A 27,780-nucleotide genomic window follows, 5' to 3' on the forward strand; every position below is an offset into this window, starting at 1 on the left:
GAAATATAAAATAATAATAAAAACTTATTTCCACCAACACATCACATAGCAGGCAAATCAAACTATCATCATTTTTATTTTTCTTAAAAGCTTGAAAGGAATTCAGTACCTTGGTATTTGATGACAAAAGCAAGAATTATGTACAAGACTATACACTCAGCAATGTTACAGAAAATTACACTGTTTGAAAATCAGTTAGATAGCATATGGTGTAATTCATTCGAGAGATAATACTGCACTTTACACTTATAAAAATATTGAATTCTGTTCCATAGAATATATCTGTGCTGAGAAACCTGACAGCCTAATTTATTGCCATACTCAAGAAAGTTCAGTCACAAAGATAAACAAGACAAACCGTGATCTCAGAAAATTACAGCTTACACACAGGGAAACATTCAGACTCGAAATGGAAAAGGTGCAAACATCAATAATAGGGGAAAAAAAAATCTCTCTACAAGGGCAAAAATAAAAGAGGGGGGGGGGGGTGTACTTTGTAGTAAACAGACAGGCTGATCGACAGGACAGCGTCTGAACGCGAGTGCAGATTTCCGCTTCTATTAAAATGCCATCTGTAGGACTTAGAACCACAAACATTAAACCAGCAATAATTTGAACAGCTTCTTTTCAACTTTCAGTAACTGTTTCTTCGAGAATGTTAATAGCCTCATCATTATTTCAGTCTCAGTCCTGTTCTTCAGTTTTAAAATGAATAATTCCAATCTAGTCTTATGACACATTATAACTATTATAATTTGATCATAATTCAGACGATAACTAAGCAAAAAGTTACTTTCCACCTGACTACATGAAAGAAACATCACTCCTCATGATGCTCTCTGAACTATTAGTAGTTTCATGGTCAGTGTCTTGTTCTCCATCTCTTTCTAAATTTCTAAAAAAAATAAAATAAAAATAAAAAAATTATAATTAAAAAAAAAACCCCACTATGGTCATTAAATTGTTTCAAATTTCCTGTCTTGAAGAACAGCTTTACATTTCCCAAACTGTTTTTAGAACAAAGTGTGCCATTTAAGAAGCACAAAAATTCAAATTTTAGTAAATGTTTGCATAAAGCCTTTTAAAATGAATTTAAACAGCTGGATTTCAGGATTTTAAAAAACACTTGCTACACACATGCATATGCATCATGCTTGTGATAGCAGCCATGTCCCCAAACAATTAGAAAAGAGATTTATCTAGAATTGCCTTACGCTCAGAATCCCATGCTATTTTTACGCTACAGCTTTAACTCACTGGATTAACGTTTTAAAACCTGGTGAATAAATGCAGTTACAGGTTAAAACAAGATTAAGGGTAAGCACAAGTGCAGTTCTACCACAACACGTTTGTTGATGCTAGCTTTTCACTACGGACAGTAAATGTACATGAGCAATGAACAGCTTCGAAATGCACCACAGTGAGACCTCATGGATGTTGTAGAGGCTGCTCACGTCAGCAGTCCTAAGGAAGTGAAATGCACTGTACAAGTTTCATGCTTATGTCTTATGGCTAATTCATGTATCATAAGAAGGCAGTTATCTAAGTGCAATTCAAGCTGTTGGTACATTTAAAAACACCCTGTACCATTTCAATTTCCAGGAAGACATGAGGATTTAGCGGCATATGACAAGTTTACAGCAAATCAAAAGGACTGGAGTTTGGTGAAATAGTCTGGAGCTTTTAAAGAAAAAATAATAATAAAATCATAGTATACAGCATTATTTTTCCATGACTGAAATGATTAGAAAAAAAATAATACATGGGATTGCAACTTTATCAAAATATATTTCCTAAGGGTTGGACTCGAACAGATTGGTAAATGGAAACAATAGGAGAGTATGAATGGCACTGTGAAGGTAGAGAAGAACAAAGATGTGATAACAGGTCCAATGGCAGCGTTCCGTTCAATCCATGAAAAAATGTAATCAAATGATTTAAAAGAGAGAGAAAAAAAAAAAAGCAAATTAAAAGACAAGGCAATCTCAGTGATGGCCAGTTGACGTATATATCTTAATGAACAGTATCTACAGGAGCAGTTGGCCATTTTTAAACACAGTGTTTTCATTAGCGTACCTCCATGACATGTTTGGAAGCCTATATACACACACATTTACACACCCAGTTGAGCACGCTCAGTCTGCCTCTCAGAAGACTCCAGTTACTGAGAGCAGGATACCTGAGTTAAAAAAAAAATAATAATAAAGGATCATCATGACTTCACTGCTGGGAGCCTATAGCACATGCACACACACACCTTAAAGTTCTCACACACTGCACATTCAATAACTGGTTTGCACCAACTGTCCAAGTTCTAACGAAACTGTCTGCCTACTTTACAGAGCTTGTATTAAATACCATAGTGTAAGACTTACACTAGCGAAGGGACATGTGTAAAACAGGGTATTGTATAAAACTGACCAGCTGATAACTACTGAATAATAATAATAATAATAAAAAAATACTCATGTACACCTACCATATAACAACCACTCCTTGCATTTCAACTAAGTTCTGACACACATTCTCCACTGAAATGTTAACTAGCCATCTCTTTTGGCTAGAGCGTGAATGAAATGAATCAGTGTAATTCCCAACACGACAGTTGAATTAGTTTTCATGTTGCCACTGAATCTGCACTCACTAGACGGTTAACAATAAAATCGTGTCATTAAGACGCAAACTACTTTACACATACAGTTTGGAAAGAACCTGCACATGGCTGGTGCAACCACCTGCTACTCCGCCCCTGTGTGTGCTGAACAAGGTGCAGTGCTCTCAGAAGGGGTGTGAGAGTCCGAGTCGAAACCCAGCCAGGCCTCCACAACACTACCCATTCACCTGATATGTAAACAAAAAATAAAAAAAATAAAATAAAAAATAAGTGTGCCAGGTACAGGCTGAGTGAGTGAGTGAGTGAGTGTGTGTGTGTGTGTGTGTGAGTGTGTGAGTGAGAGGCTACACTACGAGGGAGAGAGGAGAATCCACAGCAAGCAGTCAGTGAGATGAGGCCCGGGGAACCGCAAACCTGCCAGAAAGAACATACCTGTGGTTAGTCAGAAAGACAAGCAGAGAGGAAGGTCTACTTCTAATTACCTTTATTACTATGAATAACCAAACCACTAGCGTTCCCTAGAGCAAGGGTGACAACTGGCAGACCCAGACCCGTGTACTGATCAATGTATTTTACTTATAAAAAATAAATTAATTAAAATAAAATAAAATAAAAAAAAGGCCGTCATTTAACAAGTTTAGCTTTCAAAACAAGACCCAATAGCACTCTGGAAGCAGATCGTCAGTTGCATCCAGTCACATGTATTTCCGTAAATTATTTAGGCAGCTCATCAGACCTAGCTACAGGACTAGAGACAGTTGGTCAGAAAGGGGAGAAATGAGTCAAAATTGGTAACATGAAGCATCGCTACAAAACCAAACACAACCACTTCAAAATATCTTATTTATAGCCATGAACTAAATCACTAATGATTAAAGGTTAAATGCCAACTCTTGTCTCCATTTAGTCATGTTAGCTGCTTCTCCAGATAGAAGGAATAGTATTGCTTTGTATTCTTGAATCCATTTTTTTTTTTTTTTTTTAAATGTAACTGGAACATTACAAATTTTAGTTGTATATCCCTACTCTAGAGTCTGCTATGTCAATAAACAGCCAACTACTGCCTACTTTTACAAGTGGAGTCCATTTGATGGACATAGCCATGACAAAGCTCAGCTGTTGGTCATTTGCAAACACTTAAGAGCTTCATGTTTACCACTTACTCCATGTAACGGTCATTTTTTCCTTTTTCAATCCAGTGGCTCCAAAAATGTCAGTGTGTCATAAATTTCAAGTTGTGCCATTAGAAAAATGAGCGTATACACAGATGGCCACAAGCATCAAGAAGCTTGCTTCATTCTCATACCTGATGCTCCATGAGACTTCGTGTCAAGTACCAGAGAGTTAAGATAGTCAATGTGTGTAACCACTTTGAAATGTGGAATTACATACATTTACCTAGAATTACCCCCACCAAAAATAAAATAAATTAATTAAAAAAAAAATACAGCAATAAAATACATAACATTCTGTAATTAAGAAGCTTTAATTGAATGTAAACTAAGTTGAGAACTCTATTAGATGAATATGACTTAAATCTGTGGAGGTGCTGGAGAACTTTAATCCATGAATCATACCTCTGCAGTCTCTGTACTAGCTCTGTGACCATGGAGTCTGAGATGCCTGGGCATGCCTCTTCTGCCAGGAATATGGCCTCCCTCAGCTCATCCACTGCCTCTGGCTTTCCATTACTCGCCTCACCTTTCTCCTTCAGCTGGAAGAGAGAGGAGCAACTGGTAAACTATTAACCCTCCTGTGGTACTCAGCAGCAACAGGCCTAGCACTTAAACGGTTTATTTGACCCACATACACAAGCCAAGAGGAGGCTGCTGCTTCGCACTGCAATACGGCGGCTTATTATTATTATTATCAGCAGCACTGGGATTGTTTTTTTTTTTATTTATATGCACAGCTCCATATTTTGAATCAATGCAGTGTGTAAAAGTTACTTATGGAGCCTGCATGCAACACTAAATTCTATGGGTGATTTTTTTTTTTTAAATACACAAAAATGTTCAGTAAAATAGCAAGTCGCTCAAGTCTAACAAGTGCACTGCAAATAAATGTGATTAAGTTCTTACTTCTGCAAACAACGGAGATATAATAGTCGACAGGCTCTGAGACAAAGGCCTTTGCGCACGCGCACTGCTCTGTACCTGTGGGAGGGAGAACCACAATTATACATATTTATATCAGCATGGATTGCTGACAAAGATGCTGGTTGTGGTGGTTTACAAACTAAACATGAATTTAGGCTTTGGTCAATGATGGGGATTTAAAGAAAATAAAACCTATAACACTATATACATTTGTGCACAAAGGCATTAAAAATTAGCTAGAAATTTATCAGAGAAATATAATGCCTCACACGTCAAATGAACACAAAGGGAACCGTTACTGCGGTCATTAATCTGAAACGGTTCTGATTCAGTAATTACAAGAAGGTTTTATAATAAACACAATCAGAATAATGGCATTTACTAATTGTACATAGGAATGATCCACACATTTCTGTACAAAAGCATTCTCTGTGCTCCGCCTCCCCATCTAATGGACCCCTGTGCACATGTATAAGGCTGAGAGTTTCTCTCTCCCCTTCACCTCGCTGTGGTCCAGCTCTGACTGCTGCATGATTCCATTTTGGATTTTTTTAGGGTCTTTCTCTCTGATGGTAAAGATCCAATCATCGTTTCCTGAGTCATTACCACCTGAGGCCTGTCCATCCTGTTCCCTGAGTAAAGACACAGAGACTGATTTGAACTGGAATTGCCAAAAAGGGCAGAGGAGTTCTGTCACAACTGTAGCAAAATAAAATGTTAACCAATAATACATATAACAATGACATTCACTGGTACGATAATTTAACAATTCCCATGTGGTAAAGTTAAGAAAATTCGGATAATGCCAGGCTACCTTGGCTCTTACCTGAAATAATCCTAATACTCAAAATAATGAATAGACAGTATACAGTGCCCTCCACTAATATTGGCACCCTTGATAAATATGAGCAAAGAAGGCTGTGGAAAAATGGTCTTTGTTTAACCTTTTGAGCTTCTGTTCAAATCACAAAAAAGGCTTGGTGGTTAAGACTCTGGGTTGCTGGACGGGGGGTTGGGGGTTCAAGCCCCAGCACTGCCAAGCTGGACATGTTGAGCCCTTGAGCAAGGCCCTTAAGCCTCTCTGCTCTAGGGGCGTTGTATCATGGCTGACCCTGCGCTCTGACCCCAGCTTTCTGACATTCTGGGGTATGCGAAGAAAAGAATTTCACTGTGCATATGTATGTGTGATAAATAAAGTATCATCATCATCATCATCATCATCATTAAATATAGGTGTGGAACAATTATTGGCACCCTTTTAGTCAATACTTTGTGCTACCTCCCTTTGCCAAGATAACAGCTCGGAGTCTTCTCCTATAATGCCTGATGAGGTTGGAGAATACATGGCAAGGGATCTGAGATCATTCCTCCATACAGAATCTCTCCAGATCCTTCAAATTTTCAGGTCCATGCTGGTGGACTCTCCTCTTCAGTTCACCCCACAGGTTTTCTGTGGGTTTCAAGTCAGGGGACTGGGATGGCCAGAACCTTGAAATTGTGGTCAGAAAAGCATTTTTGTGTTGATTTTGATGTATGTTTTGGATCATTGTCCTGCTGGAAGATTCAACCACGGCCCATTTTAAGCTTTCTGGCAGAGGCAATCAGGTTTTCATTTAATATCTGTTGATATTTGATAGAGTCCATGATGGCATGTATCCTAGCAAAATATCCAGGTCCTCTGGCAGAAAAACAGCCCCAAAACATTAAAGAGCCACCACCATATTTAACCGTGGGCATGAGGGACTTTTCCATATGGCTACCTCTCCGTGTGCACCAAAACCACCTCTGGTGTTTATTGCCAAAAATCTCTATTTTGGTTTCATCTGACCATAGAACCCGATCCCATTTGAAGTTCCAGTAGTGTCTGGCAAACTGAAGACGCTTGAGTTTGTTTTCGGATGAGAGTAGAGGCTTTTTTCTTGAAACCCTTCCAAATAACTTGTGGTGATGTAGGTGACTTCAGATTGTAGTTTTGGAGACTTTCTGACCCCAAGACGCAACCAATTTCTTCAATTTCAGTTGAGATCTTGCAATCTCCACTCGAACCAGTCTCTTCAAAGTGCGTTGAGACATTATAGACACACGTTCAATTCCAGGTTGATTCATAACATTTCCAGAACTTCTTAATTATTGCCCTGATGGTGGAAATGGGCATTTTCGATGTTCATGCTAATTTCTTATAGCCACTTCCCATTTTGAAGCTCAACAACCTTTTGCTGCTCATCACAGCTATAACATATTTTTCCTCATATGAATTCATAGGTTCATAGGGGTGCCAGTAATTGTGGCACACATTTTTAACAAAGATTTTTTTGATAAACCTGTGTTGTGTTTGCAATTGTTTGATATCCATGAGAGCAGAGGGAATTTTTTTTAACAAAATATCAAAAGGTTAAACAATAACCTTCACAGCCTTCTTTGCACATATTTACCAAGGGTGCCAATATTAGTGGAGGTCACTTTATATAGATTGTGTTGTAAATTAAAATTGTGTTTTACTGTCAGTTTACCAGTTAAAATTTAATCAAGTGTATTGAATCAGTATGCTATTCTACTCATTTTGAATACTATATATGTCATTTGTGTACCTTTGTTCAACTTTGGTTTGAACCAATGTGTACCAAGATGTTGGAAGTAAAAAATATGGGGGGGGGGGGGGGGGTGTCGGGGGGGAAGCAATCAGCCTGTGCTTACGAGTCAGACTCGTCGGAGCTGGAATCCTCTCGACTCTGCTCAGACTTCCATCTCTTGTACCGGTCAATGAGCTCTGTGAGGTACGAGGTCTTTTTAGAGTAACGTACAATAAGCTTATGTTTCAGCAGCTCTTTGGCTGTAGGTCTCTGCAGAGAGAAAGATGCAACATAAGCATCCAGGTTAAAAAAGTATAACTTCACAGACCGGCAAATCTGACGTCCTATAAGTATATAAACGAGTTAAAGCTTTTAAATCGAGTGGCACATTAGAAACAGCACATTGTGTTGCTCACGTAGATCCAACAGTATTGAAATAATGAATGCTTACAAAGCTTGGCTCCTTGTTGAGACAGGCTTCTATAAACTCTTTTAGCGGTTTGCTGTAGTTTCCCTCCAGAGTGGGCGGGTTGTTCTTTGGGATGAGGAATAAAACCTTCATGGGGTGCAGTTCAGAGTGAGGCGGCTCTCCCTTGGCCAACTCGATCGCGGTTATACCCAACGACCATATATCTGCCTGAAAAACAAGCGCATCACTTAATGGATAAAACAGTTCACCAACACTCTCATGCATTCATGCTTTTACTCTACTTCATTAACTCTTTCCTATGAGAAAAGAGTGAACGAGGATCACAAAAGATCTGGCGCATATGGATGATTAAATGTGATATACATTAGAGCGCAGGTCAAAGCTCATCCCCTTGGCTGACAGGTTCGATATAAACTTGTAAAAAAAAGTGTTAGAGACTTTACAGCTATATTTATCACCCAGCCATTTTTAAACACATATTTATCATCATGGAGTGATCAGGGAGCTGTCACACAAATGCAAGCTCTTAGCGTCTCTTTAAAAACTATGTTCATTTGTTAAACCCTGTCTCAAATCTCATACTATGATTGTAAATAAATGAATATAAACTGATCAGCCATGATAACAAAACCACTGACAGGTGACATGAATAACACTGATTATAGTGTTACAAATGCACCAGTCATGGGATGGGATATATTAGACGGTAAGTGAACAGTCAATTCTCGAAGTTGATGTGTTGGAAGCAGGAAAAATGGGCAAGCGTAAGGATCTGAGCAACTTTGACAAGGGCCACATTGCGAGTTAGACGAGCATCTCTGAAACTGCAGGTCTTGTGGAGTGTTCCTGGTATCCACTGGTTAGTACCTACCAAAAATGGTCCAAGGAAGAACAACCAGTGACCAGATCATGAGCGCCCAAGGCTCACTGATGTGCGAGTGAAGTTAAGGCTAGCCCGTCTGGTCCAATCCCACAGAAGAGCTACTGTAGCATAAATTGCTGAAAACGTTAATGCTGACTATGATAGAAAGGTTTCAGAACACACTGCATCGGAGCTTGCTGCACATGGGGCTGCGTAGCCGCAGGTCGGTCAGAGTGCCATGCTGATGCCTGTCCACCACTGAACGAACACCAGAACTGGACCATGGAGCAATGGAAGAAGGTGGCCTGGTCTGATGATTCACGTGTTCTTTTACATTATGTGGACAGCCAGGTGAGTATGCATCACTTATTTGAGGAAGAGATGGCACCAGGTTGCACTCGGGGAAGAAGACAAGCCGGCAGACGCAGCGAGATGGGGCAATGTTCAGCTGGGAAACCTTGGGTCCTGGCAATCTTGTGGATGTTAATTTGACACGTACCACCTACCTAAACATTGTTGCACACCAAGAACACCCCTTCATGGCAATTGTATACTCTCTGTTCACCAATAGTTTGAGGAACATGACAGAGTTCAAGGTGTTGACTTGACCTACAAATCCCACAGATCTCAATCAGATCAAGCATCTGTGGAAGTTGCACCTCACAACTTACAGGATGTAAAAGATCTGCTAACGTCTTGGTGCTAGATACCACAGCACACCTTCAGAGGTATTGTGGAGTCCATGCCTTGATGGGTCAGAGCTGTAATGGTAGCACAAGGAGGACCTTCACAATATTAGGCAGGTGGTTTTAATGTTATGGCTGATCGTTGTATTTATCCTGTACTAATCAAGTATGGTATTCTACTCATTTTGCATAAACATGTATCTAGTTTGTGCACCTGTTATCTGACTTCCCACTCTCAAAGGCGTCAGCAATCAAGGCAAGATGAAGCACTATTATATATATTTTTTAACTTAAAAACTGGGTGTGAAGTGGGTAACTCGTTATTTGTGGACAATACTACCATGAAATAGCTGTTATGTTGTACAGTAGAGCTAAATGAAATTTACATACATTTCACAAAGCACACGGCTTTAGAGGGCCCCAAGTGGTGGAGGAATAAATAGGCACAGTGCAATTCAAAACAATACAAAGCTGCACATTGTTCACATTGAAATTCAAACAGTGTGTGCAAGAAAAAACAAATGTACATTGATAAAGAATGCTGTGGAATACATGTTATAAGGTATAAAAAATGTCTGCAACACAAATGGACGTTTTAAACAAACACAGAACTCTGAAATCCACATAAACACTTCCTTCACTAATTCACTGAAATAGAATGAAAAAACAAGTCGCCTACATGATGTCTCATTATCTGCCATGTCATCCCTTACAAGAAACGAGTGAATTACACAACACTGTATGAACCATGTTTCATAGACTGTTCAGAACAATAAGGAAGTTTAGTGTGAGTCACCACAGTAATGCAAGTTTGCACATAATCTGAATCAGCAAAACAAAGACACAAAAAGAAACAAGGAAATTGTATAGCATTTCTGAAGAGATAAAGAAAGGCATATCTGATCACCTGGCTGTCTGTTACACTGCATCAGTATACACTCAAAATGGCATCAAGATCCCTACATCAATGTGTAGCCGAGTTCATATCAGATTTGGTCAGGAGGTGTGATGGGTTCTGACCTTTGAATCATAGGCTGACTGTTTTATGACCTCAGGTGCCATCCAGAATGGAGTGCCCACAAATGTGTTCCTCTTGATCTGAGTGTCTGTAAGTTGGCCTGCCACACCGAAGTCAGCCAGCTTCACATCACCCTGCTCTGACAGCAGCACATTAGCAGCTGTGGATGTACACACACACACACACACACACACACACACACACACACACGTTAGGCTTTGAGATGAATTTCCATGTCAGAACTGATAATGCAGCTTTATTCACAATGCACTCTCAATATATTCACATTATTAAAATACCTTTAATGTCTCTGTGAATTTTCTTTTCTGAATGCAAATACTCAAGCCCCTTGAGAATCTCTCTCAGTATAGTAGCAATCTGGTACTCATCCAGTGGCCCGGGCTCCAGCTGTGACAGAGGGGACAGTGTGATGGACCCTACATGTATAGACACTGTGGTATACTTCACAGGACTACTCAATATGAACCGAGACTAACTTGCCATGCTGAACGTTACATACAGTGGTAACTGAAAGTTTGTGAAGCCTTTAGAACTTTCAATATTTCTTTATGAATATGACCTAAAACATCATCAGAAGTACTACAAATGGACAACTAGAAGTCAAACAAATGAGACGAAAATATTATGCTTTCATCATTTATTTCTTGAGGAAAATGATCCAATATTACATATCTGTGAGTGGCAAAAGTATATGAACCTCTAGGATTAGCAGTTTAACTTGAAGGTGAAATTAGAGTCAGGTGTTTTCAATCAATGGGATGATGATCAGGTGTGAGTGAGCGCCCTGTTTCATTTAAAGAACAGATCCATCAAAGGTCTGATCTTCACAACACGTTTGTGGAAGTGTATCACGACACGAACAACGGAGATTACTGAGGACCTCAAAAACAGAGTTTTTGATACTCATCATGCTGAAAAAGATTGAAAACCATCTCTAAAGAGTTTGGAGTCCACCAATCCACAGTCAGACAGATTGTGTGCAAATGAAGTAAATTCAAGACCATTCTTACCCTCACCAAGAGCAAGACGTGTAACAGTCCATGAGGTCATAAAGGAGCCAGAGTAACTTCTAAGCAACTAAAGGCCTCTCACATTGGCTAATGTTAATGTTCATGAGTCCACCATCAGGAGATCACTGAACAACAATGGTGTGCATGGCAGGGATGCAAGGAGAAAGCCACTGCTCTCCAAAAAGAACATTGCTGCCCTTCTGCCGTTTGCTAAAGATCACGTGGACAAGCTAGAAGGCTATTGGAAAATGTTCTGTGGGTGAATGAGACCAAAGTAGAACTTTTTGGTTTAAATGAGAAGCATTATGTTTGGAGAAAGGAAAACACTGTATTTCAGCCCAAGAACTTACTCTATCTGTGAAACATGCAGGTGGTAGTATCATAGGTTTGGGCCTGGACAGCTTAGCATCACTGATGGAACAATATACCAGCAAATTCTACAGGAAAATGTTACGACATCTGTCCATGAACTGAATCTCAAGAGAAAGTGGGTCATACAGCAAGTCAACAACCCTAAACATACAAGTCGTTCCACCAAAGAATGGTTAAAGAAGAATAAAGTTAATGTTTTGGAAAGACCAAGTCAAAGTCCTGACCTTAATCCAATAGCAATGTGGAAAGACCTGAAGCAAGCAGTTCATGTGAGTAACCCCACAAACATCCCAGAGTTGAAGCTGTTCTGTACTGAGGAATGGGCAAAAATTCCTCCAAGCCGATGTGCAGGACTGATCAACAGTTACCGAAAACGTTTAATTGCAGTTATTGCTGCACAAGGGGGGGTCACAACAAATACTAAAAGCAAAAGGTTCACATACTTTTGCCACAGACATGTAATACTGGATCATGTTCCTCGATAAATAGTCGTGTGAAAAAATAAGTAGACCCCTTGTAAATTGTTGGCTTTTTTGACATATTTGGACAAGCAAACATTTGATCATTGTTGAAACAGTGCCTATTAATAAAATTTGAAATACTTGAATAAAACCACATGGAAAAATAGCTTTTTATTCAATCACTTATTCAACAAATGTTAACAGATGTGATATTCTTCTGTGGAAAACGCAAGTACACCCTTGGCCTCAGAAGCCGGTATTGCGCCCTTTAGCAGAAATAACTTCTTGCAGGCATTTTGCATAATTGTCCACCAGGCTTACTGGAATTTTTGACCACTCTCCATGCAATATACTTTTTATTTGTAACAACTTGCAATAAAATTGCAAGATGTTTGAGGGTTTTCTTGCATGTACTGCCCATTTCAAATCCCCCCATGATTGCAACAAGCATGTCTTCTGTTACTGTAGCCAAACAACTCGATCTTTGATTTGCCCAGAGCACAAAAGGCCTGGTCTTGGCCTATATGCTCATTGGCAAACTGTAGTTTTGCAAAGGCTTTTTCCTGCCATGCCTCCTATGCAGGTCAACTTTGTGCAATCTCGTTCTGATTGTAGAAGCATGCACTTTGACACCAACAGTTGCAAGACTTACTAGCAGATCCTGTAATGAAATTTTGCATCTTTGCTCAGACAGAAATTTGGAGATCTTTTTAAATCCCTTGCCAGACTCCAAGGCATCCGCAACTTTATAGAACTCTTTAGATCTTGGCATGATGACACCACACACCTCAAAAGCAAAGGGAACACCAGACACTAGATATGAGAGGGGTATAAATGACACCTGCACTCCCCTAAGCAGGTTCTAATCACTGGCACCTAATCTTATTAGAACTCCTGATTCTAATTATATGAATTTGAAGGTGTAATAAATGTAGGGTAGGGCTGCACGATTATGGCCAAAATGATAATCACGATTATTTTTGATCAATATTGAGATCACAATTAATCATTGATTTTAAGGACAACTTTTTTTTTTTTTTGCACTTTCACATGTAAATAAACAGACCACTGCTTTCACCTCCATGTTGTGCTACATTCCTACTAATGTACAAATCTCTGCATCAAATTAGACTGGTCCTTAATGTGCATCATCTCGTAGAAGCAAAATATAAATAAAATTGTACCCAAAATATAGGATAATTAAAAATAAAAATGTCATCAACCAAATGAAAATACGCAATCAAATATAACATGCAACTAAATGAAAACAATCCAGGCGTATGTACAAAAGACAATAACAGTGTTTACAGGAGGAAAGATGCAGCCAAATCACCCAATAGAGTGGCGCAGGGACAACGTCATTTTGCACCGGAACCCGGAAGTTAGCATCGTACTGATTCCCTTGACAAAAACCCAATAGGTTTTTCCCATAGTCTTTTGGATTATCGCAAAAAATAAGATCTGTGATCAACAACGTTTACAATACTACAACACGTTTTTGCATCAAGATAATTTTCAAAAATGAACACAACTTTTATGAAGTTTGAAGCCTAAATACAATCGCCAGAAATAAACAGCTAACCGTATGCTATAAACAAACTACACCACGGTCGCTCGACTTCAACATCAATATCACCAAGCTTTTTGGAAATTGTGCACAGCATACCTGAACCAGTTTATCTGCAAAGTTTTTTCCTTTTCGTCGTGATGACGTTTAACGTCTCCGACAACGTCTGTAGTCCCATTTAGCAGCATGTTAGAGTCATGACTTCCCACCTGAATCGCTAAAATGCTAACTCGTTTCTGGGGTTTGGCAGCACAAAACGACATCATCCCTGTGCCGCTCTATGGTGACTGGCTGTGAGTTTAGGAAGTGCTTGATTTGATATGCAACTGAGTTTTATATGAGCGGAGTTTAAACGTCAATATCGCGTTCGATCATGTTCAGGTAATCGTGGGCAGTCAATTGTAATCGAGATCGATATTCGAATAATTGTGCAACCCTAATGTAGGGGTGTACTTACTTTTTTGTGACTGATCTGTTTTTTTTGTTAATTTAAATAGTGAAAATTACTACAAAATGTCAATTTTATGTGTCATTTGATAGTGTATCAACTTCATAAATAGGCACTGTTTCGAAGATGATCAAATATTTGCTTGTCCAAATGTCAAAAAAGCCAACAATTTCCATTGGGTATAGTTATTCTTTCACATAACTGTATGATCAAGTACATTATTTTTGGGTTCTTGTTGTCTACTTTTTTGTGTGAAAATCTGATGATGTTTTAAGTCATATTTATGCAGACATATAAAAACAATTCTCAAATTCACAAACTTTCAAGCACCACTGTACTACTCACCAAATCTAATGCTGATCCACCTCCTAAATACTCCATTATGATCCATAATTTTGTGCCCTGAAACAGAAAGAGCAAGAGAACAAGAGACATTAGGACATCATGTCAGAACGCAGAAGCATGTCATGCAAAAAGCAAACAACCAAAACCCACAACAGAGCTCACATGACCTGCTACCATGAACATACGGTTGAGTTATGAAGAACAAAATCGTGAAAGTTATTCATATCAACTACCAGTAAGCAGGTCCAAAATAAAAACTTAAACAAAATCATGTGCCCACGAAGGTGTCATTTATAACAAATGATGATTGAGTAATAAATTATCCAATATGTTTTGTTTTTTTTAATCCCCAAGAAATGGATTTTAAAACGTTGTGATTTTAGCAGTACCACCCAGCCCTATTAGTTAATGACTACCTTTATCCAACATGCAGCTTGAAATGCAGGATCTGTACTTTGAAGTTTCTGGTTATCATGTTATAATCCACTAATAAAGGGATTCTCAAAATGAAGCATGGACAATGGATCTGTGATTTTTTTTTTTTTAAGGATCTGGAAATAACATACACGGTTTTCTATCGTTATTAGCCTATTTGACTGGTTATTTGAATCGAAGTTTAATCTAAACCTAAATAAAAACAAAAAGCTCTATATATAATATCGACTTCAACCTAATGTGTTCTGCGAGTGGAACGTTTAGTAATAAAAACAATATAATTCCAATAAATGGCAAATAAATAGATGGATCATGTTTATTTAAAAAAAAAAAAAAAAAAAAAAAGTCATAGCAGAGAGAGCAGGTCCATAAAATGTACTTTACTGTTAAAAGGGTCTCTGGCTACAAAAAGTAGCCAAAATCAGTTTTAAATGGAAGTATTAAGAAACCCCCTGTTTTCACATGTGAATTGAGTTCTATGTTTCTGCAAATTACACCCACATACCAAGCTATGTAATCAGTATAGGCCATCATCTTGGATGATGGATCCAAGATGATACTGCCATTTAAAATCACATTTGTGCACAAGTGCTGGGGTAATTTATAAATCACATTCTGAATGAATGAATGAATGAATGAATGAATGAATGAATAAATAAATAAACCTTTAAAAGGAACTGTTCATTACAACATACACACATGTTTAAAGAATGTGAGAATATGGTATATAAAAAAAGGGACTTCCACAAACTGAATTGGGAAGACAATTTGGAGGAATTAAGCTGACAGTCATTCCAGCTAGATAAAACAGAATGGCAAAGAAACAGCAGTTTGGCAACTTCCCTGATGTTCATGGGAAGGAATTACACTTAACTACGCCTTTCATAAGCTACATGCTTATATAGGATAAAAATTAAATCATTGCTGCATAGTGGTGCCGTTCAGTGACCACAGAGTACAATGAGGCAGGAAATGAAAAAGCAGCCTCTGAGAGGAAATGATCAGCAACAATGAAGAAAGTAAGGTGGAAAAAGAAACCAAGTCTGTTCCAGACAAGATTCTTAGAAGCAGAAATGTGTAATGTGCAGCCCTTTCTTTTAATCAGAGGTGGAAAAATTCTGTGGAGGCACATGAATACAGAAATAATAATTCTAAACAGTATGCCTTAACTTGTCTTAACGTGAATCTGAATATAAAATACACCACGTACAGTTTTGTAGCCATGTTTAAGAGGTAGCCATGTTTAAGAGGTAGCCATGTATTAAGAGGTAACACACACACCATGTTTGTAGCCATGTTTAAGAGGTAACACACACACCATATACACTATTATGAACACCTGTACACATTCATGCAATTATCTACTCAGCCAATCGTGGGGCAGTAGCACAGTGCATACAGTCATGCAGATACAGGCTTGGAGCTTCAGTTAATGTTCACATCAAACATCAGAATGGAGAGAAAAACGTAAGTGACTTTGAACGTGCCATGGTTGTTGGGACCAGATGGGCTTGTTTAAGTATTTCACAATGGTACTGTTTTTCCCCCAATCGCATTATCGCCCACTTTTAAAAGAATTCTAACCAATCCTGCCCACTACTGTCGTTACTATGTTTGCACCTCCTGGTGGTATTTTCTCATTAACTCGGCTGGTTTTATTCATCAAAACAAACAAATTAGTCATTAAAACCACAGTGCCCAGTCCAGAATAAAGCATTTAATAAAGATGAATGAATGAAAGCAGTAAATGTGGCACACTGCACTGTCCAAGCATCCTATACACTCTCAATGTGGTCTTTCCTAATCCCACAAGGTTCATATCCGACTGCCCGCTCCCACACGCAAAATAATATAAACTGCCCACTTCTGAGATTTTTTTTGACAGGACCCACAGGATCCCAGTCCCAATACAAACCTTTCATCAGTAGTTCTTTAAAACAACTTCTATGAAATAAAATCTAGCTGAATATTCTGTTAACACACCATTTGCTTGCTTTGGTAAGGTCTTTAATACCCAGAAAGGGCAGTGGTATTGCAGGAAGTGAACATCCAGTCCTCCACAAATGACTGTAGGCCAGCATCTACATTGGGATGCTTGTTTTGGAATGCCCATTGTCCATAAACCTATCAAACTCTGACCAAATATGCAGTTTCACACAGAAATGTCACGTCACAGTGCAAAATGGAGAATCAAACACATTTTCCGCATGTTTTTAAATAGCAGCTTTAAACCGTAATCTGTTAACACAGAAAATAACAATGGTTAGATCATTTGAGAGAAGAGAGAGAACTCCTGTTCTGACCCGACTTCAGTATATATCTGGAAGATTGCCTTCAAAAACAACTTTTGGAAAATAACAAAATTTGGGAAAATACCAGATGGTTTATTGTACTTAAAGCAATGCTGGGCACAAGTATGATTCACAACCAAAAAGAAAAAAATATTTGGGCTTCTAAGTAAGCAAAACACACAATGTGTTCAGTGAATGGGAACGAATCGCAGAAAGAGCTTAGTTCTTTAGTCTAAAATAAGCCGTTAATGTACAGTGAATACAAATAGTCTACACACCCCTGTTAAAAATGGCAGGATTTTGTGATTGTAAAGTTGAATCATGTCAGAACCTTTTTCACTTTTATTGTGAAAATGCAACATATAAATAACAGGAGACAAACACCCAGAAATATTTTGGGGGAGAAAAAGAAAAAAAAACTAAAAACTTCCAATACCCATCATGCATAAGTGTGCACACCCTTTTATAAGTGGGAATGTCGGAGTGTTCAGAATCAACCAATCACATCCAAACTCATGTTAAATACTAATTAGTATACACCTGCCATCAATTAAAGTGACTGGTTGATTACCCCTAAATAAAGTACAGCTGTTCCTATAGGATTTCTCTCACTTCTTGGTAACAGCCAACTAGAAAAGCCATGGGCCTCAAGGAACCTACAAAGCAGGTATGGGATCTCGTTGTTGAATATCATCCAGCAGGCGAGGGTTACAAAAAAAATTTAAAAAATCCAAGGCATTGGATATACCACGGAACCCTGAAGACAATAATCAACAAGTTGAAAAAACATGGCATGACAGTGACACTACTAAGTACAGGATGTCCCTTTAAAATTGATCGGAAGACCAGGAGCTGCCAAGAGGCCTACAGCAACATTAAAAGAACTGCAGCAATTTCTGGTAAGTACTGGTTGCCCCCTACATGTGACAATCTCCTGAATTCTTCACATCTCTGGGATATGAGGTAGGGTGGCAAGACAGAAGCCTTTTATAACCAATAAATAGATTTTAAAAATTATGTCCAATCTCCCAAAACCATGTGGACTAATTATCTGATGAGACCAAAGTTGAACTTTTTGGCCATAATACCAAAAGATATATGTTTGGCATCAAAAAACACAGCACATCAGCAGAAGATCACCATCCCCATGGGGAAGCATGGTGATGGCAGCATCATATTTTGGGGCTGTTTTTATCAGCTGGAACTGGGGCTTTATCAGGGTGGAGGGAATTATGAATATCTCCAAATACCAGTCATTTCTGGTGCAAACCCTTAAGGCTTCTGCTAAAACACTTAAGATGAAGAGGAATTTCACCTTTCAACCTGACAACGATCCAACGCAAACCTCCAGAGCAACAAAGGAATGGCTTCACCAAAACAAGTTCAAGGTTTTGGAATGGCCCAACCAGACTCCAGACATAAATCTAATCAAAAATCTGTGGGGTGACCTGAAGAGGGCTGTGCACAGGAGATACCCAGCCGATCTGACAGAGTGGGAATGCTTTTGCAAGGAAGAATGTCAAAATACCCAAAAAGATTGAATGCTGTGATAAAATCTGAAAGTGCTTTAATTAAGTATTAGCTTAGAGGTGTGCACACTTTATTGTACTTTATTTTACCCCCCCCAAATTGATTCTTATTGTTTTTCCCTTTAATGAATATGTTAAAATTTCACAATAAAAGTATAAAAAGTGCCGACATGATTTATCTTGCTTTCCTTTTTTTTTACATTACAAAAACTTGCCATTTTAACAGGGGTGTGTAGACTTCTTATATCCACTGTATAATAATCCCAAACATGAAAAGTGTGGGCCACACTGTCCTGTTTCCAGCTACATTGCAGATCTTCCTAAACACTTCTCTGACCACATCTCTTTCTGTCCTCCCTCCGCAGTGTCCATTCAATTGTACAACTCTTTCTGTTGTGCGTGGTTTACAGTCTGGCATTTACAGTGTTTGCAAGCTGTCTTCAGGATAAGAGAACTTTTCAAATCAAACCCCAAAAAAAGAATCGTCACGTAAACTTTGGGCCTGTACATCTTTAAAACGGTAAATGATGGTAATATTCATTAAGAGGATCGCTTCAACATTGTTCCATTCAGGCCAGTATAAGACACACATCTTACATTTTCTCATATTGTGCATCGCTATGATTTGACTATTAGTGACGATGCACTTACCTTTAAATATGACCCATAATACTTAGTAACGAAGGGGCTGTCACACTGGCTCAGCACTGTGATCTCCTGCTGAATGTCCTCGATCTCATCTTCAGCTTCTTCCAAATCAATGATCTTAATGGCCACGACTTTCTGTGTACGATTGTCTATTCCTTTAAACACCTCTCCGAATGAGCCTTTCCCGATCTTCTCCAGCTTAGTGAACAGCTCTTCTGGGTCGGTTTTAATATTCTAAACAAAGAAACAAAGGGACATTAGGACATGGTTAGCTTTAATTACACAAGCTTTTGCTAATTCCTTGTTAACCTAGTCCATCCGGATTTCACCTTGAAATGGACATCAAGATGAACAATCATGTGAAAAAGTAAGTACACCCCATGGAAATGATTGCCTTTTTTGACATATCTGGACAAGCAAACATTTTACCATCTCTGAAACTGCCTATTAATAAAGTTGATCCAGAAGGCAAATTAGCCTTTTCAAGCATTTATACAACAGAAATATCAATAAATGTGATTATTCTTCTGCGGAAAAAGTAAGTACACCCTTGGCCTCAGAAACTTGTATTGCCCGCTTTAGCGGAAATAACTTCTTGTAGGCATTTTGCATAACTGTCCTCCAGTCTCTGACATTGGCTTGCTGGAATTTGTGACCACTTTTCCATGCAATATTCTTTCAGTTGCAAGATGGTTTTCTTGCATGTACTGCCCGTTTAAAATACCCCTGCAACATTTCAATGGGATTCAAATCCAAGCTTTGACTAGGCCTTTCCATAACCCTCCATTTCTTCTTTTTGAGCCATTCTTTGGTGGATTTACTAGTGTGTTTAGGATCATTATCATGTTGAAAAGTCCACTTTTGATTCACGTTCAACTTTCGGACAGATGGCCTCGCATTATCTTCAAGCATTCTTTGATATGTTGCAGAATTCATAGCTCAACCAATGAATGCAAGCTGATTTTATAAAGCCTAATGTGTTTGTGCCCATGACCAAACTTCACAGCAGCAAAGTGTTTGTTGTCTCTATTGTGTCTTTACTTTCACAAGACGTGTGTTTAAATGTGAGGTGATGGAGTTGAAGAAATTAAAGTCTTTGTAACCACCTCTTTTTGGATATCCAACCTGATTTGTACACACTACACTCAATGCATAATGCTAATAAACTACATTTAATCATATACAATGGTTATAATTCCACATAAAAAATAAAAAAAAACATGATTATAATATTTGGATGGTTTAAAGAATGTACGTGATATTTACATTTCATAGTAAGAAAGAACTGAAATGAAGTTCCAAAATCCAGTGAAGTCTCGGGTAGTGAAAACTACACCACCTGAGCTGCACAAAAACAAAGATAATGGCCCTGTTCACAGAAGGATTCATTTTCATTGTTTGCTGGTATATGTTAAAATCAAAGGAATTTGACTAGACACTCAATAATAAAACAGTTAGATAGTTATGGGTTCTGTGTGGCACATTCAGGAAAAGAAAGCAAACAAAACAATGTAAGTAGAATAAAATAAATAAACAAAACAGCCTTAAAAAGTCCAGAAACCAGACATATTTGCAACAAGCTAAAAGGGACAAACAAATACACCAGCTATGTTTGGAATACTAGTTCGCTACTCTGTTTTTTCTGGTTTCTGAGTTATAGCATACCGGTAAACTCCTATTACGACCTGGACTCTAACGCTTAGACTGATAAAAGCCTGTGACAAAGTACAAAAGCTGACGTCACTATGCGTCACTCACATCAGGAAAGGAACATTACTTTTGTTTCAAATTTAAAACGATCAGAATAAATAAATAAATAAATAAATAAATAAATAAATAAATAAACAAACAAACAAACAAACAAACAAACAATGCAAGGTTTTCAGAAATTAATTGGAGTTGCTTTTTAACATACAGACACAATATGCATTTCCCCACACCTTCAGTCACAGGTCTGGACTAATGAATTATAATCCAGTCTCTGAGAGTCTTTACACATATAATATTTGTTTTATTCATGTAGCCAACATGTATTGGAACAGTAACAGTATAAAGGTGTGAACAGGATTCATTATTTGCAGGCCTGATAAAGAAGATTTGATATACAAAGCACAGACCACACACACAAAAAGCCCGGAACATCTGTCACACAAAACAAACTCTCGTACCATTCACAGGGAACAGTCATTAACATGCCTCTAACAAAACTAGGAAAGTGAAAAAAAATCAGTTTGTTACAACGAAGAGCAAAGATTTTACCTGTGGCCTGACAGACTCCATTTGCGCTCTTCCAGCTGAATATTACTTACACTGGCCCTGGTAGTCAGGTGGAAACACTTTATCATGAAAGTAAAATGGGGCGTTGTTCACGCACACTTATCTAACATGTATGAGTGCACTATCTTATGGAATGGAGTTAAAGGGCCAGCGGAGCCCTCCGCAGCTAATCAGAGGGGAAACACAATATTTACGGCCACAATCTGGCAACAAGCTTTCATTTCAACAGCAATGAGCTGTAATAATCTGGACGTGTTTAATTCAGATTATTCAGTGAGTTGCCTGAAGTTTTTGATGAATTTTTCACAGCCAGGCATTTGGATATTATGATGTGTGTGTGGTGGTGTGGGAAAACCTGTTGTATGTGACTGTGGCTGAATTCTGGAAACCAGTCAAAAGCCAAAATTGAATTAATTTGATTTAAATTGACATCATATACTCCGACATCTAGACATCAAAATCTGTATATTTTCCAAAAGACTTGGAAATGTTTTATTTATGCCACCTTTTAAGCTCACCTTGGCTGTCTGCCTGCAAATATCACACTGACTACGGAGCCAGCTTAACACTCATGCACTAAGGACAATTTAGAGATGTCAATCAGCCTATCTTTGGACTGAGGAAGGAAACCAGAGTACCTGGAGGAAACCCCCGAAGCACAGGGAAAACATGCAACCGCCGGGTACACAGGGCAGCGGTGGGAATTGAACCCCCAACCCCAGAGGTGCGAGGCAAATGTCATTAACACTTAGCCACCGTGCCCCCCAGTTTAACCAACATGGTAGTAAAAATAGTCAGTCTGCTTAAAACTTTTAGCTGTCTAAAATCTTTAGTCAAGTGTGTTCTCACACTTTGATCAAGTTGCTGTACAGATACGAGTCAGCAAAATGGGCATTAGGCTATCTATTCGGTTTCTAATAAGGTACTGGCTGACGAAATGTCTGCGATGCTCCCGCATGTCACATCATCAAAACAGAGAAGACTGTATACATATTCGCTCCAGAGGACAGCGTGAAATGTTGAAATGACCTAATAAAAACACATTAATCTCAAGAAATTTAGCCAACAGAACAGACTGAATCAGCAATTATTTCCCCATTGGCTTTTATCTCAGATGATGACACAGAGACTGGCATGGATGATGCTGATTAAAGTGAGAACTCTCCACTTATAGTTCTTTAATATTTGGCAATAATGCTGTATTTCCACAAGTAGATTAGCTTTGTATTTTACATTTATATTTACTCGTTTGGCAACTTACAAGTGAGCAGATTAATGCTAACAGCCCAACAGTGACAGCCCAGTGGTGCTGGGATTTGAACGCGCAGCCTTCTGTTCTAGCCCGGATACTTAACCACTAAACTACCACATTCTCAGATCAGAAACGTTGTATTAGACAGGACATCGTTGAGCAGAAACATTTAAATCTGAACATGTTCTTTTGATAACCAGAACTAGAAGTTTACTTGTGATTCGTCAACTTTTTATTCATCCATTCGTTTGTTATCCAGCGTACAGAAATCAGTCAATTGCATTCATGTTTATGCCAGCACGTCGGCCTGTTATATCATTTCCCGTTAAAACAGAAAGTACATTTGATGACGAGAGAGAAGCTATGACTAACTTTACAGCCACAATAAAAAAAATTAAAAATACGAGCATGAATATCATGGTAAGACACAATATAACTTCTTTAGCAATACTGAGACATACTGGCAGAGATAATGACAAATAAAAAACAACAATCTGAAACCTGGGACAGCACTAGAATGGACCAGGTGATAACTGAGTTGTGTGACAGGGACATGGGACAGGAAGGAAAGTGCTGCAGTGCTGGTAAGCCACATAATGGTTACTCAGTCAGCAGCTTGGGCTTGACTCTTGACCTCAAAGCCCTATCTGATGCGGCACTAGATCTGCAGAGCTATACTACAACCGCTACTGACATAGTTTCTAATACCAGGTCAAGCTCAGACTCATCACGGCTGCAAGTCAATGCATAACCGACAAGACAAGCATGACTTTTTCTCAGGACACAAGTCAGGATGTTCCAAATCTGAATAATAATAATAATAATAATAATAATATTAATAACAACAACATCACTGTTACATGTCAAGTGTGAATACTTTATGTAAGAACACATAAATCTGAGTTGCTGCATTAACATTTCTGATAATACTGCGGTGTTTCTTTCTTACTAGGTTATACAACGTTGTCACTACACTAAACACATTCTGATTGCATTAAAAGTGCAACCCCACTGACCTACTTTTTCTGGGTGAAAGAGCTAGTGAATAGTCGACCCCTGCCACAGAAGACAGACAAGTATTAAACAAGTTTATAAAAAAAAAAAAGAAAAGAAAAAAAACACAATCACTTCCCCATAGCTGTTAACACACCACTCTACAATCAAAACAGTATTGGAAATTCTCCACAATTCCACCACTACCTGTCAAAAGAAAATGATTTCTAAAAGAAACCTAAATCTAACACCATCTCTCCTTTTTTCCAAACATTGTAAAGGAATGTTACTTTCGTATACAATCGGATGCAATCAAAATAAAACAGGATCAAATTTTAGACCGTGTTTATTCAATTTTTAATCATGTCACTGCTGCTTGTATTCGAGTTCTCAAAAAGTGTCAGGAGGTTCAAGCGTGAGAATGATCCTGGACAGAAATAAAAACCAGGCTGCATTTCTGTTTATCTGTCAATCACTTGCTATGTTCTAGGGATGGGCGATATGTTATCTATCGTTTGCGATATACCGGTAGAAATTCTACCCACAGTAAGAATTAATATTCCCGCGATAATAACGATAAAGCCTAGTTGATGACGTATTTCGGTGTGCAATGGTCTGCGACCCATTCGCAGCTCACGTGCAGAGCGAAAACGAGTACGGCGGAAGGAGGACGTGAAGCTGAGGGGGAGTTTATCGCTAAATGAGGAGCTACCTCTACAATCTGGAACTGGTTTGGTTACAGAAAATCAGTTTTACTTTTAGATCAATGTTTGTGTTTCAGAGGCTCTCAAGACTGCAAGAAGCTGTCACTTGTAGCCAAAAACAGTAGAGAATGGTACTATATTTATATCGCCACTGATATCGTTATCGCAATAAACACCAGAAAATATCGTGATAGTTTTAAGTCCATATCGCCCATCCCTACTATGCTCTCACTCACTCACTCAGTAACCACTAAACCCGGTCAGGGTCACGGTGGATCTAGAGTCTATCCCAGGAACTGTGTGTGTGAGGTAGGGACACACCCTGGACGGGACACGAGGACTTACGAGTACTATGTTGCAAAAAGAAGAAGAAAAAAAAACCCTGATTCTGACACATCAACATGCAGTCAAATCTCGCTGTGTAGATGGAAGATGATGGGATTAAGAATAGGTTCAGGCCGCTCAGGCCTCCTTGCATGACTGAGTAAAAGGGGTCAAAGTAGGTCTGATCCCTGATGGTCCAGCTCCATAAGATATCAGACAAGCATACACAACATCACTAGCAACAATGCTATTCCTTTAACCCAGTTACCCTAAACCAGGGGTACTCAATATTATCAGCAAAGTGCCAGTATGCCTGTAGGCTTTCATTACAGTTAAACTGGAGGCACTTGGTCGTTGTTTGGAGGCTATGAACTGATTAAACCAGTGAAACCAGGTGTAGCACTTGCTTGGTTGGAATGAAAGCCTGCAGTCATACCGGTGCTTTGTGGATAGGACTGAAAACCCCTGCCCTAAACAAGCTCCAATATAATCACTTGCTTTAGCGGATGAAGCAGCACGATAATAAAAATGCATACAGTATCGTGGCTTCACTCACAACCATTACTTCCGGTGTTGTTTCGGGGCTTGTGGCGCTCAGGAAACTCCCCAGGAAACTGAACTAGTATCATGTAGAAACACAGCCTTATTCTTGTATTCCTTGTTTATTACAAAATCGGAAGTTACTGCAAAAACGATGGAAAACGCATACATTGCACAAAAACAAGTCTTGGTGGCTGAACAATCATGTAGCAGGTGTATTTATCCAAACCCCAAAAGAGGCTGAAGTGAAACATTTACTAGATAGTAATCCTACTTAGTGGAGCTTAGCAGCGCTGTCATTTTATAATAAGAGTGTCTCTTCTCACATTATAGTTCATTTCTACTGTAAGCTGCTGTTGAATGTGTGACAGTGGGTGAGAATAAACCAGTTAGCCTTACCTGTATGCCTGAAAGTCCTCTCTGGACAGGAGAGTGACGAGCCATGACTTCTTATTCACACCAAGTCTCTTGGCCAAAACAAAACAAAAAAGTAAAATAAATAAAAACTCCCAAAGTGGACGCGACCACCACTGTGGTTATATCAGCTTGCAGGGTTTACCATAACACAAAAGCCAGGAAAACACTCCAATAATGTCCAGACGAATACAAAGCGAAACCCGTCCTTGTTCCAAGTTGACGTCTGGTCCAAACAACGGCTAGCTAGCTTAGCTAAAGGAACAGTTATTTTTGTTACGATGGCAACTAAAGGAAATATTGCGGCGAGCAAAACGAACTACTCAAAGGACTGATCGTGGTTAGTAACACAGACACTTAGCGGCGACTCCGGGGCTGTGTGGTTCTCTCTGCTAGCAACCCAGCTAGGTTCGATGGAGAAATTACACCTCGACCACTCTGACATCCATAACACCGCTCTTCAGCACTTCTTCACGGAATAAAAGAATGCCAGACACGAGCAACAGTGCTGAGATGATTAAACGCGATAAACCGCCAGAGTCACTGGACTGGAGAGGATTAGGTTATTTTTGCCAACTGCCGCATAAGTTCGGTGGACGGACAGCAAGCTAGTTAGCTAACTTTCAACTTCCGCTTAGAAGAGCTGCCAATACTGCTCGGTTCCTTATTATATCTGAAATCCGAAGGCTAGCAAACGATAAGTTGGTGTCTACATTTAAAACAGTTAAAAGAACGCGAAATTTCACCAAATGCACTGAACTGCTCTCCTCATTTTCCGCTGTAGCCTTCCGCCATATTGAAACCTCTGATTATTTCAAGGCGGAGCCAAAAGGGTCGCGAGGACCAATCGCTCTTCCGTCATAAGTTTTAACCACGCCCCTTGACGACCGCGGTCCAAAATTGTCTGACGACCGGTCCTTTGTCTGAATCCCAATTGGCTTCCTGATCCTTACATAAGAGCACTAGAATTGTAGCTTTTGCACCCTATGAAGTGCATTATATGTGAAACAGTGAGCCATTTGAAATTCAGCCATGACCCGCGCTGCTTAAGTGGGCGTTGTCGCTCTGGCGCATGCGCTTGAGAGACAGAAGTGGTTTGTGTTTCATTGCTCAAATGTAGGCTAACTATAAAAAAAATAAATAAATAAATAAAATAAAAACTTTCAGCATTACAACCACGCAGGTGTACGTGTTTAATATATTTTATATTTATTTATTTATTAGGCGTGTTTGCTAAACATGTTTTATAAACATGTTAATAACAGTACAGAATCATCATCTATTAACTTAGCTGTATAATGTATATATGGATTGGCACTAACTTTATACCGCACATGCAGAACTGGAACAAACCTACATTTACTACTAGTAATTTTCCACAGTTATTATTTGACACACATTTGATGAGCTTTTGCTAATAGTACAGTTTTAGCCTGTCTACTCTTCAGGCTACAGTACATTAGCATCCAGTTAGTCAAATGTACAATATATACACTCATTGGCCATTTTATTAGGAGCACCTGTACACCTGCTCAGCCAATCACGTGGCAGCAGCGCAGTGGATGCAATCGTGCAGATACAGGTCAAGAGCCTCAGTTAATATTCACATCAAACATCAGTATGGGGGAAAAATGTGATCTCAATGTGTATGATCTCATGCACAACCATTTCTAAAGTTTATGCACAATTATATGTGTAAGAGAGATCAGAGGAGCATGGCCACACAGGTTCGAGGTGACCGGATCACTACAGTAACCCAAATAACCACTCTTAACAACCATGGTGAGCAAAAGAGCATCCGAGAACACACAATACGTTGAACCTTGAGGCAGCTGGGCTACAACAGCAGAAGACCACATCGGGTTCTACT

General features: G+C 38.9%; 1 protein-coding gene across 2 annotated transcripts; it reads right to left on the reverse strand.

Annotated features, from left to right (window-relative positions):
• Nucleotides 1-60: 60 nt before the first annotated feature.
• Nucleotides 61-26,743, reverse strand: stk24a (serine/threonine kinase 24a (STE20 homolog, yeast)). 2 transcript variants are annotated; one of them, XM_017470074.3, is made up of 12 exons: nucleotides 26,056-26,743; nucleotides 25,896-25,963; nucleotides 19,410-19,640; nucleotides 14,504-14,560; nucleotides 10,579-10,687; nucleotides 10,282-10,439; nucleotides 7,735-7,920; nucleotides 7,408-7,553; nucleotides 5,216-5,345; nucleotides 4,696-4,770; nucleotides 4,192-4,328; nucleotides 61-3,028 (listed from the first exon to the last, which is right to left on the reverse strand). In XM_017470074.3, the coding sequence occupies exons 2-12, from the start codon at nucleotides 25,938-25,940 to the stop codon at nucleotides 2,998-3,000; spliced, it is 1,305 nt and encodes a 434-aa protein (XP_017325563.1). In that variant the 5' UTR covers nucleotides 25,941-25,963; nucleotides 26,056-26,743; the 3' UTR covers nucleotides 61-2,997. The 2 variants fall into 2 exon arrangements, with proteins under 2 accessions (XP_017325563.1, XP_017325564.1); XM_017470075.3 differs by lacking the exons at nucleotides 25,896-25,963; nucleotides 26,056-26,743 and adding an exon at nucleotides 21,666-21,780.
• Nucleotides 26,744-27,780: the final 1,037 nt, after the last annotated feature.

The sequence above is a fragment of the Ictalurus punctatus genome, chromosome 6 (assembly GCF_001660625.3).
Source record: "Ictalurus punctatus breed USDA103 chromosome 6, Coco_2.0, whole genome shotgun sequence".
Lineage (NCBI taxonomy): Eukaryota > Metazoa > Chordata > Actinopteri > Siluriformes > Ictaluridae > Ictalurus > Ictalurus punctatus.